Genomic DNA, 14,578 nt, shown 5'->3' with positions numbered 1-14,578 from the left:
CCACACCACCCTCAGCTTCTCCTCGCTACCCGGCTCTTCAGACGGGTAATGTGACTCCAGGGGGCATCTTGTCCAAATCCGCGGCCAGTGGAGCGGCGCGCGTTTTCCCTTCTGCGTCGCGCGCGCCCCGGCTGGATTGACCTGCCCTGCGGGGATGTGGGATGGTGGATTCATAGGTCGCGGGAGGAACTGCGCATGAGTCGTAATGCAATTCGGGGATCACTTCAGTGGACAGGGCTCAAACGCCCACCCCCCGTACCGGAGCAAGTTGCGCAGTCTCATTTTCCAATGGCCGACGCTAACCAGAGGAGTGGGCAGCATTTGCAAAATGGACATGCTCTGGGTGGCCAGCTTAACAACTTGCCCCAGAACCGCGCGCAGACGAGATGGAGTCGGTCACCGTCCGGAAATGTCTCCGCCACATTTGATGGAGAGTGATGCAGCGAGCGAGTCTCCCCAGAATTGGGCAAACGCCGAAGCCGCATCTCATAACCTTAACTCGGAGAAGCTGAGTGTTCGGCTATTGAAAAGCTCCAGTTCTTCTACTGAAATGAGCTAGCCTCACCATTCATTCTACGATTTTGCCGCGCTACCTAACCCAGGCGTTCAGCCACAGCGGGTGAAATAGGACCATGTACCATGTAAGCTTCTTTATTCGCAATGCACGGTAAATCGTTGTTGATGGGTTTCCCAGCGGCCTCCCTCCTCCCACCAGCTTTCTGTGGCTGATCATTGCGTCGGCCCTTCTCGACTGGCCCCAAAAGGCTGGATACGACGTTATGTCTACCTCGGACGAAGCAAATTCATGCAAGAGAAAAGCCAACGGCTTCTTGGCAAAATCCGGGGCAGGCTAAAACCAGAAAACAAACCGGAGCAGCGTCGCAGTCCACGTTGACTCCCCGCCATTCTTCCCCAGACCCTTCATAATGCTACCTCTCGGCGTCGCCAGTTTTTTTAGTTTTTTTTTTTTGTAACGGCCTCGCACAAGGGGATGTATTTCGAGAACGCGGGGTAAGTAGATCAGTAGACACATCTCCATCTCTTCATTTTCGGGCTCTGTAGAGCTGAGAGCAAGCTCGCACATGGGATGCACATCTTTCCAGCGTACTGAAAATTTCCAAGAGATGGGCGCAAGCCTCCATCGACAGTGCCCAGCAGCCAAGGCAAGCCTCGTAGCCTTGCCCGCCTGGGCCATCTACCGCCTCTCGGTGCGTAAGTCTGGGCAGACAGTTCGGCGCTCTCGCCGCCAAGAAAGAGGCAAAAAGAGGCTTGCTTTGAGGGGTGGGGGGGCACTCAACCTGAGTTATTAGAGAACCTAGAAAAAATGAACAATCGAGTTTGGAACTTGTAGGACAAAAAAGGGATTTGGGAGTTTGAAGAAATACATTGCAAGCAGGACCAACGCGCCGCTACTCACTGCATCATTGCGTTGAACCTGCTCGATATCTGCTCGTACTGATATTTCAAAGTTGACCAAGGCCTCTTCTGTCGTAACCCACTTGCCCCGTACTCTGCACGTCTGCCCCAAGGACAGGGAAACCCCTGTCACCTGGAGGACAACGCATGGGCTGCAATAATCGAATGGCCAGTTATGTGGCTCTCGGCAAAGCAAAGTCAGCAAGCCACGGGGTCACAAACACTGTACAACTCCGCATCTGCCTGTTGGGCAAGATGTTTATGTGGTGGATGCCAGGTGTACGGAGTAGAGGGCGTCATGTCCCTGCAGGTGTTGTCATTATTACTGTGTTTTCCACTTACAAAAATCGCATAATGAATATCAACAGGTCCGGAAGGCCATACCTGCAGTGCATTCACTCGAATGAAAACGGGTCAAAGTACCACAAATAATCAAAACCGGCATCGACCGCCTATATGTGAACACTGTCGCATGGTCTCATTCATGGAGGCTCTTATGCAAATGAGGCTCTTGACGGGCGGAGCGAGCCCCTCACAGCCAATATCGTCCCCAGATCTCGTAATCTTCCTTCGTGCCCCGGAACCTAAACTCGACCTCCGTTATATCCTGAAAGCCCTCGCTCTCTTGCGGCGGCTTGTAGCGGCTCTGGAACCCGGTAAATGCCATCTCTGGTAGGACCTCCCTGTCTTCTGGATTTAACGACTTGTTCAGCGACCTCATGGCATCGTTGTGCCGGCACACTGCCGCTGGTGTCGTAAATGATACACAGCGGATAGGCACATTGTATGATTTAGCTAGGTCTATCCAAATTTTGCGCGTACTTGGGTCGGCGTTCGTATTATCTGCGACAAGTCATTAGTAGCTACTAGCTATCGAGGCCGCGGCGATGGTTTTGGTGGATACTCACCCACTGCTACCGAGAGGCCCTCGCTGAGAAGTTCTTTCGCTGCTTGAATGCATTTCTCCCTCGTCTTGAGGGTATCCTGGTTCACACGTTGGTAGCCCAGCGGCTCCAACTGCTTCCAGTAGAAGGTACTCTTGCCAGCTCCAGGTCGCCCACAAAATATCACAATGTCCTTCTTGTTTCTTTTCTCGAAAAGCGTGTTTGGGTCACTCTCACTCCTGAGAGGGTAGTGGACCAAGTCTAGGTCGCGCTCCCACTTGCGTGGCTCCTGTTCCAGGAAGTATTCCTCTGGTGTTTTAAAGGGAATGCCAATATTGTGAGCTAAATTTCGGTCCGAACAACTAAAGTCTTTGACGTATGCCACACCATCGGACACAGCCGCGATGCGACCACCTGCATCTCCAACAAAGATGCTGTGTTCCAAGTCAATGTCCTCGGCCTTCACTCCCATATCATGGAGAATTTCATCCCACATGCCCCTTCGCGGCTTCCTGAAGTTATCCTTTGCTGTCGCCGCATATATTGTGATAGGTAGGTCGAGGTATCGCAATACCGCCGATACTTTTTCTTTGAATTCACCCAGTCGCTTCGAGGTGAATTTTTGCGGTGGCTTTTGCTTTGGGTCGATATGAAGGGTTATGCCGCCTTGGTTGGACAAAATAGCCACATGATACCCGTCCTCGTAAAGCGCCTTCAATTTCCCTGGAACTCGTTTATCCCACCACCGCCAGTCGGAAGCGTCTTTCGAGTGCTTTCTTCCAGAGCTTGTAGTGATTAACGTAGAGTCCAAATCAAAAGCAGCGATTTTGCGCCGTTTGTTTGGTTCCTTGCTCTCTGTTTCAGGTGTATATCTGCCGACGAGCAGCGTCGCCGGCTTATTGGAGTCGTCCTTTCGTTCGGACCATGAGGTCCGGTCCTTCGGCTTTTGAGAGGTTGGGGTAAAGAAGTTAGATACAGCACTCTCTATCGAATCCAGTTATTAGCAAAGTTCCGTTGTGGTTGGAGCGCGTTCCTACTGGTTGTTCCGCTCGCGACCGACCGCTTCGTCGGTGGTGGTGATATGGGTGCTGTAGCTTTGCGCTTTTCGACACCGGCTTTCGACGACATTGGTGAGCGAGGAACTTGGGCGCCAGGAGAAAAATTACGCGCTCTCAAGACCACTGATCACAAATTTATCGGACGGATAGCATGCATTTGACTTTGCCAGCAACACATCCAAGTGGGAACCGCGCTGGGCGTTGCACGTTCACGCGAGATCACGTGCAGCTTCTCTGAGGTTGCCGAGACGGATACCGCATCGTTGACGGTCCTTCATATGCAAGCCAAGAATCAAAGTCAAAGGAAACGGCATAGTTTCTTTCTTACAGGCAATTTCAATCGATATATCAGAAACTGACATTAAAATTTGATCTCGACAGCCGTGACACTAGTCGCTAAAGTGAGGATTGTGTTGTTGTGCAGCACAGCTCTGGCGCAATGTATGAGGTTTTCATGACCAGCATTGTGGAGGATGCCGATTTCACGCCGGCATGCTCCATCCTCGAAGGACTCTGTTCCATGAAGCCGTGGGAATCTGTCGTCCGTGTGCTTTACTACCAAGGCCCACCACGGCCGGCTGGCCTTTCGAACCAGACTTCAATCGAGAAACCCATACGCAAAAACGTCGCGCCACTCTGGAGGGAGCTGCACCAAAACCTCAGTCGCCAAGCCTTCATAATACAAGCGCGGTATGAAGTTCTGAAGAATAGGGACTTTGGCTTTGAGACGAAGCCCATGGAGCTAGATGCGACACCGGGCATATTACGATGGACAGATTTTCCCGACCCTCCTCACGGCAAGCCACTGCTAACGCAGCGTAAAATGGTTGAGCTTTGGGAGCAACGTGCTCTGCCCTCGGTATTACGAGATAATCAGCACCAGTATGCCAGGGCCTTGCACTAAATAAATGCACCTTGGTTCGCTAACAATGGTACAGATTCAAAGGGGAAATGATAGAGGAGACATATCGATTCTTCAGAGATGACGTTGAGTTTTCGCTCACCAAGCAATACATATTCAACCCTATTCAAGAGTATACACCTTTTGAGCAGCGGCAAGGGGCAATATACCCGCCGGCCTCGCAGCTGCCAGCTTGGGACAGCCTCACGCCTGTGGACATGCAAGGGCGCTGGATTATGCAAGTCAGGACGCATGTGCTTCAGGACAATAAACCCGACGAGATTAGAAAAGCGCAAGACACGCTCATGGCGTTACGTAACGAGCTGGAAGGGGTGTTTGACTTTCGCGCTATTGATAGAAAGGTGTACGATACCCGGATAGCGCTGCGGCAGCAAGGTGTACAAGTTTTGCCACAGAAAGTCACGATTGGGAAGATGTAATGTTTATTTCAGGTCGGATTTTGGCACCGCAGAGACGATACTGAGGTTATAGCAAATATTAAAGGTAGAGGACAAAAATCACTGCGATGGAAACAATGCAGGAACTCTTTATAATAGTAGACGACTGATCTCTACAGGACTTGCTACTCTATTGAATAGCCACCTAATAAACGTCTTGTTCTAGGTCTCATTGGCTATACCGGAGCCCTCCTTTTGATCATGCACATAGCAGGGAGCATTTTATTCGTGAGAAAATTTATTGCATTCGTCCAAAAAGGAGAAAATTTATCTGATAATACCAGTGACCAGAAAAGAAACGGCAAAAGTAGTCCCGTGCCATGGTGAGCAGTTGGCTGCCGCCGAAAGGTCTCTGACCTGCATGAGAAGAAAACAACAAAAACATTATATGCTTTATAGATACGTGATTGACCAGGCCGTCATGTTTCCGCTTGCTCTTCTTCCTCCTCGCAAGCGGCAGTCATTCGATTCGCGGCGCAAACCAAATTCTTCCCAGCCTATGAAGCGTACAGCTTAGATCTGCAGGACTTTCTGGATGTTGGACACGCCGAGGGCGCTCTCGAGAGACGGGACAGCACCGTTGGTCATGCCCTTGACGTAGGCGTCGACAGTCTGGACGGCGACCCCCTGCTCGACGAGAGCGATGCCCTGACCGACGGCGTGGACGACCTGCGGAGGGAGGCCGCCTTGGACGAGGGCAAGGAGCCTCTCGGCGAGGGGCTGACCGAGAGCAGTCTCAACCTGAGAATCGTGCATGTTAATTTCCGTGGGCTCGGGAAGGCTCTCTCTGTGTGAAACGGATGTGCGTACCTTGGCGAGGGAGGAGCCGAGGACGGCGTCGAGCTTCTTCTCGAGGTCGTCGGCGCCGAGGCCGTTCTCAACCTGGCTGACGACGCCGGTCAGCTCGCCGACAAGGTCGTTGCTGCCGATGAGGCCGGTGACGGGGGCTAGAGCGCCGCCGGCTGGGACAACGGTGGGAGCGGCAATGGCGGCGCCGACCAGGGCGACGAGGACGGAGGCGGAGAAACGCATCTTTTTGGTTGCTTGGGTTGTGCAAAAGAGAAAAAAGGAGTGTGGTGTCCTGTAAGAGGATAGTAAAAAGAGTGACTGGGTTACAGAAAGGAAGTACCGGAGGCTGGGTATTGATGATGGAGGATGGAGGGTGATGTGAAGAGACGTGCCGGTTCTCTTCTTATATCTGTATCTCGTCCGACTACTCCTCTCTGATCAGATTCCCACTTCAATCATCAAGGCAAATTTACCAGATGATCCCCCCAATCTTGGGCCAGTAGTTTCGCCAATGTGACGGCGTGGCCGCCAATCAAGCCTCCGCCGTGTCATGAGAAGAGCACTTTTAATTTGGTGAGATCAGCATCCAACACGCACGAACGAGAGTTCCCTGTATGTAACCTTGCCCCAGCGCGGTCCCTGAACTATGCTCGGGCTCCGTTCCCTTTTGTTTTCCGGCTCTCTCAGGGCCTACGGCTTTTTACTTTCTTACTGGAGTAGCCCGAGAAAAGTGTTTTCACAAACTGACCAACACACCTGAAGGACATTGCGGTTCCGGGCGATTTTCTTGCAACCAAAACTTTCTTGAAGAATGTTTTTTCTTTTTTTTTGGTCTTGCAGACATTGATATTCCGCACACACCGCATATCAAACATCTGAAGAATACGGATGCAATCCGTGCGGTGCTGCAGGTACACGGCGTTGATCGTCTGAACCGGGAAATTGACATGACGTCGATCCTGGGCCGGAATGGGTGACCGTCACCACCCTCCCCCCTCTTGCCAGCGGGAATACCGCCTTGGCTTACCATGTCCTTTGCTAGACATTTTCATATCTAAACCCCTGTTTCTCGGTTATTTTTTCTCAAGGCTACGAAGTATCAAAAGTGGTGTTGTAAAGACATCGCTGTACTCCGTAATCCGTAGAGAGTGCTCACCCTCCGCCTCACATTGATTGGTATACTTGCCGTATTCACGGTTCACATTACTCGTCCGACCGCCTTATTCGTCGTCTTGTTCTTCTATGGCACGTCTCATTCACAACAGTGATTCATCAACTGCCGGCCTCCTTGCTACGCATGCCCTAGCAGCCCACTTGCAACTACTTAGTGACGAGGTCCAGGGGGACTGGGGGAGAAGCTTGGTGTTTGCTTGGTTCTCACTTCTTTGTTGGATCGGCGCCTCCATCCCACACGACGGGGAAAGCGCATGGGTGCAAATGAGGTCTTGGCCTGCGACTACCCACCCCCAGGATTTATTAGCGCGCCATGTCACTGTCGCCTCGTCATTCCGTCTTCCAACTAAAACTAGGTAGTTACTTAGTTGGGTGCCCAAGTTCCGTGCCCCTGCGTAGGGCTGGCCCATGTTGCTGTTATTCAAACTCTCTACGGCGACCAGCCGGTTTCACGAGTGGGGGAGAGATCCTTTCCCTTTCGCCCCAAGATCATCCCAAATTTCCCTTACTCACTCGCAAGGCCGCGTTGAAATATTTTTACCCGTGCTGGTTGATGTTCGCTACTCCTGAGAGGCACTGCAGCTTCGGACCAACGATACCCTGCTAATCTGCCATGATCATCTGGCCTTCTTGAGTCGTGGTAACCGGAGGCAGAGAATGGGGAGTAAAATATCTGACCTAGTCTTTATCGTGGCCTATTGATCATCTCTCCAAGTACGTCCTTCTAGTTTGATAGAAATCATGCACATCTGCCCAGCGAAATGAGGCGAGGCTGACACTAGAAATCTACTCATGATTATGACTTGTCTCTGAGAGCAACAACCAGACCTTGATCTCTCTTGCTATCCTATCAACCACCGCGACACAGAGACTAATAGATGGCTCTCTGAGAGCATGATCAGGGACATTTGGTTGTCGTAGCATGTGTTGCTATGACGTCGTGCCTTGTTTCAGGCAGAGTCGACATGGGCCTAGCCCAGTCCGTCCAACAGCGAATAAAGCAGATTGCGCATGGGTTTGCACTCGCGCAGCGGAAACCACCGAATTACTAACAAAAGCTCTGACCAAGTGGTTCGAAATCAATACGACTTAATCATAGAAAAGTCTATTATCTGTATTTGTAAAGGCCTTTCAATAGGCTCGTTGCCGTTAGTCAATGCGAGCCTCCTGTCTTGAGGCAGTCCGTGTTGTCCCTCATTTGGCTACACAACCACTCATCCAATCTGCAGGTGCACGGCGCTGCACCATGCCTAGGCTTGCCCGAACTCTAACTGTATGTTTTTTCTAGTTCTCTTTCAAGGAATTTTTTTCAGAAAATCAGCCTCGTACAATTTGGCATAGGCCAAGAGGGGCTTGGGAGATGGCCTGGCTGGTCGATCCCTCTCTTCGCGACCCCATCCTACCCACCTACCAATGAAAAGTGCGTGATATCGATAGTCAGTTTAAAATTGTGAATGCTATGTTTCATCATACTTTACACGATAAAAATGATCTGGATAGAGAAGAAAAGGAAATAGGATTAAAGAAGGGGCTTGTAGCAAGAGCCCAGTTTCCCGTTCTCTTCACGCCCACGCCGGTAGAGAAGGGGACGTTGGCGTCGGGCCTTGTTGGTGAAATCTCTTGCACTGTTTTCCTTCAATGTCTCAGATCAGCTGGCTTGATTTTCCAAGCATGCTGATACACATTGGAATACACATTGCAGAGTGATGCGGTGAACAGTGAATATGGCAGGTGACTGTAGCGATTCTCACAGCAAGCTCACATTACGGTCTTGGATACTATCTTTTGAAGCCGACGCATGTAAACCATATCTTTGAGGAGATGCATAGGTCAAGGCATGCTATCGTATCTATCTTCATTTCTTTCCCGGCACTCTGCTTTACCTCGTGTACCATCAAATCTACACTGTCCACAGCAGGAGAACGAGGCAAAGTAAACAGTTTTCGTCTACTTGTATGCAATAAGGGCAAGTATCAAGATTAAAAGCGGCAATATAATCTAATATGGCTATGATCCCCAACGAAATCCAAGCCAACAGGCTGCCTCTTTCGTGTGAATAGAATGAACCCGAAGCTGACGTGGGAGGTGAATGGTAGGAGATACGGAAAGTGATAATCTCATGAGTCATCTTGACAGATTCCTTACGTCAAGCTAGCTTTTCGGACCGCACATGACACCATGACACCTTCTCTTGAAAGCAGTGGACTGCTCAGCACGTGGTGGGAGGAGGCCGCCAGTGCGGCCTCCACGTCAGTCTAGCTCGCGATTTACAGCATGCATCTTTGCTCACAAATTTCATAACAGCTGAAGAACTCTCATTTTCTATGTAGTTTCAATTTTCTTTCTATGGGCCCCTATACAATACCATGCAGACCAACAATAGCCCGCATTGATGCTCACGCACAGAGCCCTAAACAAGCCACCGATAGGCAGGCAATTAGCCACATGTGCCAGCCTTTTCTGAGAATCTATAAGCATCGATGAGTAGAACTCCTACTCGTCAGCTGATATTCAGTCCATTTGAGGCACTTGATACAAGTATATGTCGAGAGAGGAGGGCGAGGGAAGATTGAGGAAGACAAAGACGAAGACAAGACGAGAATGGTTCACAGCCGAGTTTAGCTTCTTGTATAGTCATCTGAGATAGACTATATCCAAGTATTATTGATCCCCAAAAAAGAAAGTAACCCAAAATTGGCCCAACAGATATCCCCGAATGAGTTCAACCATCAGAGTTGCACGCTACGCAGACATTGTTCCGCATTCAAGTTGCGACGCAGCATCCTGTCACGTCAAGTACAATCCCAACCAACGCTTCATTGCTCCTTATGCACGTAAGTCGCTCAATTCATCGCAGCTATTCAACCGTCAGAATGTGTACACTTACCCGGAACGGTGAGAACCCGCAAGTGTTTTCCGCATGCTCTCTGGGAAAAGAAAACTCGCGTTTTACGCATCTTCTATTGAGTGCCATGTTTGGGAACATACGTACGAATACAAGTTATTCCTCGGCGTCAGTCATGGATTGATCTCTTCAAGTTGGCGAGTAGTAGCCTTCATCGTGGCATGCCGGACAACACTGCCTCACTCTCGAGGAGCCGAGTGTCTGGCAGACGAAACTCTCTCCGTCGCAAACGACACGGTCTGTTGCCGCCTTTTCGCAAAATAGAATGGAATGCGTCATTCTCGAGTAGCCACAGGCAAATATAATTGTGCTTTCCAGTCTCTTGCACATTCTGTCGTGTTCGTTTGCAGCGACGGAGGCAGGTAGGTATAGCAGTTGGGTCACTTTTTCCCTCATCACAACTTGGGAAGTTATTTTAAATATACACATGGCGCTGATTGGTTTCTCTTGACTTGAGGAAGCTAGTAATTGCCATGCTGCGCCTTTGGTCTATTGTCATTCAACAACCGGGCGTATTCTAGCATCAGGCACTTGGCCCGAGCACTCGAGCACGGGCAGCTGCCTCATTACGCGGGGCGACGAACGCTTTCACTGACTATAAATCAGTGTGAAATCAATGTGATCACATCTGTCTGTGATTTGTTCTTCGGCCAGACCGATGAATTTGCTCGCGGATCTTGGCGTAGATTCGTCAGTCATGGTTACCATGATGGCTGCCATGAGCCAATCAGAAGCTCCTGTTATCACCAATTCCACGATGTCGTTGAATGTTTGATTTAAATTGATTACTGGGCTGGAGTATGGCTCTTACTGTCGGGCCATCATTTAAATACGTGGTGGCGGACTCTCTTCGTTCCGAAACACTTGCCACTATCAATCTACAAGGGAGGCAATTCGGCATTTCAGGAAAGCTAGAGTAATCGCCGTCTGTAGAAGCTCCGGATACTGTTTTACAATCCACTTCTTAACAGACGACATTCCACCAGCTTTCGGCCGCCGGGTCAACCACTCAACATTCGAGTCTGTTTGGATCGGTCTGTCAGCACCTCAACTGTCTCAGCTACAGGGTAGGTCTCGCGTGCCGTCTGGCACGACATTGCCTGAATGCTCGCCACGTCAGCTGGCATGTTGAAGCAACGTATGACCAGGGAGGCAGGACTCGAAGAACGGGATCCGAATGTCACTTCTGGGGTGAGTGACTCAACCCACGTGTCTCGGAAGCACGGTGTGAGGCTGTTTGGAGAGGCGGAAGGTATATGCGGAGGCAACCTTGCAGCGCCGGTCCCGAGACGAGATTGTGCTACAACCTGCACGGCCTGAAACGAGAGCGAGAGCGAGAGAGCGAGAGAGGAAGAACAATTTCGAGGCGGATAAAACGGTTACCGAGTAAACACTTGGAAAACTTCCCTTCGAGATGAGAAAAGGCTGTTTTGCAGGACGACAACGCTTATATCATGGTCAACGCGACTACGTCCATGGCGGCAAGCAAAGACGGAGGTATCAATCTACATGATCCGAGTACTTTGATAAGTCACCGCCGCACAACATCACTGGCCATGCCGGTCTCAGTGCAAGGCTGGTATTGTACGACCTTTGTTTGCTCAGCAGCACCACCCACACGAATCACACTACACGAAGGTGCAAGCAATAGCCCAGCCTGATGGCAGCACACGGTTGGGCGCAAAGTTGACACGGAGGGAAGAGCATATGTGTGTGTGCCTCGCGCAGCAGCAGCAGCAGCAGCAGCAGCAGTAGTTGGACGGGACGGCCACAGGCGTCCGAGACAAATGTGACAATGCCGCCGGCAAAAAAAAAAAAGCCAACCCGTAAAGCTTTCAGAGCATCCAGAGCCGATCTATTGAAGAGACAAAAAAAAAAAGGAAGAAAGATTATAATTAGCTACACGCTTGGGAGGGAAAAGGCCTAATGTTGCCGGAAAAGGTCAAGGATTCGCGTCTTGTTCGTGATACAAAAAGATCAACTAACACGGGCCCTTGTGCAGCGCGACATGTATATGGATTGGGAGGGAGGGATACCTTGGCCCGTCGCTCGCTTGTTCGCGTCGCCTCGGGAAGCGTGTACTTTGTTTGATATGTAGCAGGTTTCTCGGCAGTTGCCCATAACCGATCAACCTCTACGGCTTGTTTCATCAATTTTTCTTCTTCTTCACCCGCATCCTTATTTTGCTTCGAGCAAAGTGTCCCTCGCCGAGTTCTTTTTTCCTTTCCTTTATCCTATACGTGGTTTCGAAGCTGCATAGTTTCCCTTGTTATCAGCAAGGTAGGGCACACAAAATTGGCATTTGCGCAGGATCAACCAGGTAGTGGTTACGGTGTCTCGGCAGATTTTCTCAGAGGACACAACCAAGTCAGTAGTCACCCCAATCAGGCAGTTCGGATCTCTCAGCCCAATGACCAAGGGTGATGATGAATGCCTGAGGACGCACCACGGGGGACCGGAACTTGTGTGAGAACAGGACAAGGACAAGTAACCACGGAGAAGAGAAGAGAGAGAGGTGCGAACAACGGAGGGACTTGTGTGACTCTTTTGCTGTTCGCACAGCCAATCCGCTGGTGCCATTTGGATAAGTGCCCCTGCCGCCGGGGGGGTGCCACAGGGTAAGCCTACGGAGATGCGCTGTAACCAGTTAACAATACCGTAACAGCTGGCTCCCGGAAGCCGAGTACACGACTACTGTGCCCGTCGGCGAAAGGGTACATTATCCACTGTCCGACTCTGCTAGTGGTTTGTTGGACTGGTTCCACCGACCGCGGTCTAGAAGGTTTGTGATGACCTTTTTTTTTGTGGTGGAGTTTTTGGGGCTCTGATTCCCATTTGTTTCCCCATTCAAGTACTTGGATGGAGAGAGATGGAGTGAGAAGAGAAGTCAGTAACTGGTAGGTAGGAGCTTAATAAAAAAAAAGAGAGTTCTTGGCCCAGAGGCCGGGTAAATCCCACCACCGGCCGTTGTTTCCTGGGCGGGCAGGCAGGCAGCGTCCCCCGTTGACACGGAAGCATATGGAGATTCCGGCCGCCGCACAAGCAGCAGCCGGGCCAAAAAAGAAACTTTCAACATCTGTCCGGGTTGGTAGGGCACGGGAGCGGCCCATTCCCCTAGCGTGTGTTGGTAAGACGGCCTTTTCTTTTAATGGATTCCATTCATGTACCTCTTGGTTGTTTCCAGTCTTGTATTTTCCCGTTGATAGAAAGAAGAGAAAAAAAAAGCAAAAAAAAACAGGTCAAGTCAATGACGAAGTGACATGTGAGTCGCTGCCACAAAGAGCGCTCGCTCCATCAAGAGCCCACCCGGGATCTGCAACAGTGGATGAGGATTGAAAATATGTCCAAAATAACATGTGCGAAAATCTCACAAAAAAAATTCTTTGCACCCTCCAAGGCTTCTGGCTGTGCAACCGGGAGGCGGGAGGGGGCATCAATTCCCTCACATCCAACTATCAGTAAGTAGGCCATTTCTCAATCGTCCCAATGCCGGTACACTGATCCGAACCAAACTGGTACAGCGCGTCGCGTCATTGGGACGAAAACGGAAGGGACGGAGGCAAGGCGAGCAGCCCGTCCCCCCCTCCCCTCGGTGAGAACTACGGCTCGGCATCAGCCTGTTGTAAGCCCGATAGTGCAATCGATGACGGGAAAAAAAAAAGAAAATGAATAATAACATGACAAGCCACAAACGAAACCCAATTAGCTCTGCATCGGGGTTGACTGCTTCGCACTTCCCGTTCTGGCAGCACTTCCGGCCCATCCACCCATCTCATTCATCCAACTTGACTAATCGCAGCGATTCTCGGCCCTCCAAAATCATCAACATCACGGCAAGCCGCGCCTCCAGCTAATGCAAGGTACCTGCCAGCCTGCTTTTAACACACACACACACACACACCACTGCGATGAAAACGGCGGCCAAGACTTGAAGGAGAGCCAAAAAATAAAAGCCCAAGTAGGCTTACCCAATCTCTTTCTTTTTTCTTTTCCCTTTTGCTCAGGTACCCGTGAGTGGCGGCCGTGGCGCAACACTCCGCCACCGCCGCCGCGCTGCCGTCCGCCGCGCCGCCGCCCGCCGGAGCTGGGATGGCGTGCATGCTTTCTTCCAAGCTTGTACTTAGTATTACCTACCCTTCTCCGGCTTGAGATGGTGGAGAAGGACAAGAAACGAGAGCTTCTGTGAGCTTCTGGGCTCCTGCTCGGTAAGTAGTAATGGAAAGCCCTAGAGGGGGAGGGGGGCAGCGGATTACTGTATGTCGCCAGCCATTATCCCCCCCCCCCTCTTCTCCAGAAGTCAATTAGTTATATGTGTATTTGTGCGTGCCCGTCTAGGGCCGGACTTTTCGTTGGGTCTGGGTCGTGAATGGAACTGAAAGTATGCCTTCAGCCGCCAGAAAAGACGGCAGAATATGTGGAAGAAATGAGCTGGACTCTGACGGAACGCCTTTTTCTTGTCTCTCCTATTATCACCTACCCCCCTTCCCTTGCCCGCGGACGCCTCGATAAAGAAAGAAACCCGACGGCGGATGGGAAGGGCGCTGCGGTGCACTCTCGGAAAGACGCCTTGTATTGGCGGCAGCTGAAGCCAGAGAGCTCTCAAACATGTGAAAACGCTCAAGTGTTCCAACTAATTACACGTAGATGGCGCAGGCACGCGGCTCCTTGGTGCAGTAGACGTGCAGCTTGCAGCTGCTTTGCAATCTATGAGATGCCATCGCCCGTCAAGAACTGCCCGTGGCTTACATGTATATGCAATATCACAGGCCAGGTCCAGACTCTCAACCACAAAATGAAGCCGAGAGAAAAAAAGCATTTCGCAGCAAAGGCAGGAAAGCTCCCCCTTCATGCCGAGCTTGCCCGCATGCCTACACTAACCAAATCATCCATTGAACGACAGCTCTTGGTAAAGCTCTTCCCTTCACCAATCTTCCTTGCTCACCTGGAGACACAACCTTGCCCTCATCTGCAGCGACCTCAAGGGTCTTTTTCTT

The 14,578-nt window shown here is 50.9% G+C and overlaps 3 protein-coding genes across 3 annotated transcripts; 1 reads left to right on the top strand and 2 right to left on the bottom strand.

The window, feature by feature from the left end:
* Positions 1-1,948: 1,948 nt before the first annotated feature.
* Positions 1,949-3,428, bottom strand: V2A60_009792 (polynucleotide kinase 3 phosphatase-domain-containing protein; the record flags this gene model as incomplete). The annotated part of the gene is made up of 3 exons (XM_083261056.1): positions 1,949-2,259; positions 2,325-3,284; positions 3,338-3,428. 3 exons carry the CDS (start codon positions 3,426-3,428, stop codon positions 1,949-1,951), a joined length of 1,362 nt encoding a protein of 453 aa, XP_083117182.1.
* A 369-nt stretch (positions 3,429-3,797) lies between these two features.
* On the top strand, positions 3,798-4,699 carry V2A60_009791 (mediator complex, subunit Med18; the record flags this gene model as incomplete). Its single annotated transcript, XM_083261055.1, has 2 exons — positions 3,798-4,240; positions 4,297-4,699. 2 exons carry the CDS (start codon positions 3,798-3,800, stop codon positions 4,697-4,699), a joined length of 846 nt encoding a protein of 281 aa, XP_083117181.1.
* Positions 4,700-5,230: 531 nt separating this feature from the next.
* On the bottom strand, positions 5,231-5,749 carry V2A60_009790 (uncharacterized protein; the record flags this gene model as incomplete). The annotated part of the gene is made up of 2 exons (XM_083261054.1): positions 5,231-5,458; positions 5,528-5,749. 2 exons carry the CDS (start codon positions 5,747-5,749, stop codon positions 5,231-5,233), a joined length of 450 nt encoding a protein of 149 aa, XP_083117180.1.
* Between the last annotated feature and the right edge of the window lie 8,829 nt (positions 5,750-14,578).

This window comes from Cordyceps javanica, chromosome 7 (assembly GCF_051103115.1).
Source record: "Cordyceps javanica chromosome 7, complete sequence".
Taxonomy (NCBI): Eukaryota; Fungi; Ascomycota; class Sordariomycetes; order Hypocreales; family Cordycipitaceae; genus Cordyceps; species Cordyceps javanica.
The sequence above is the reverse complement of the archived record's forward strand: the minus strand, read 5'-3'. Positions and strand labels throughout refer to the sequence as shown.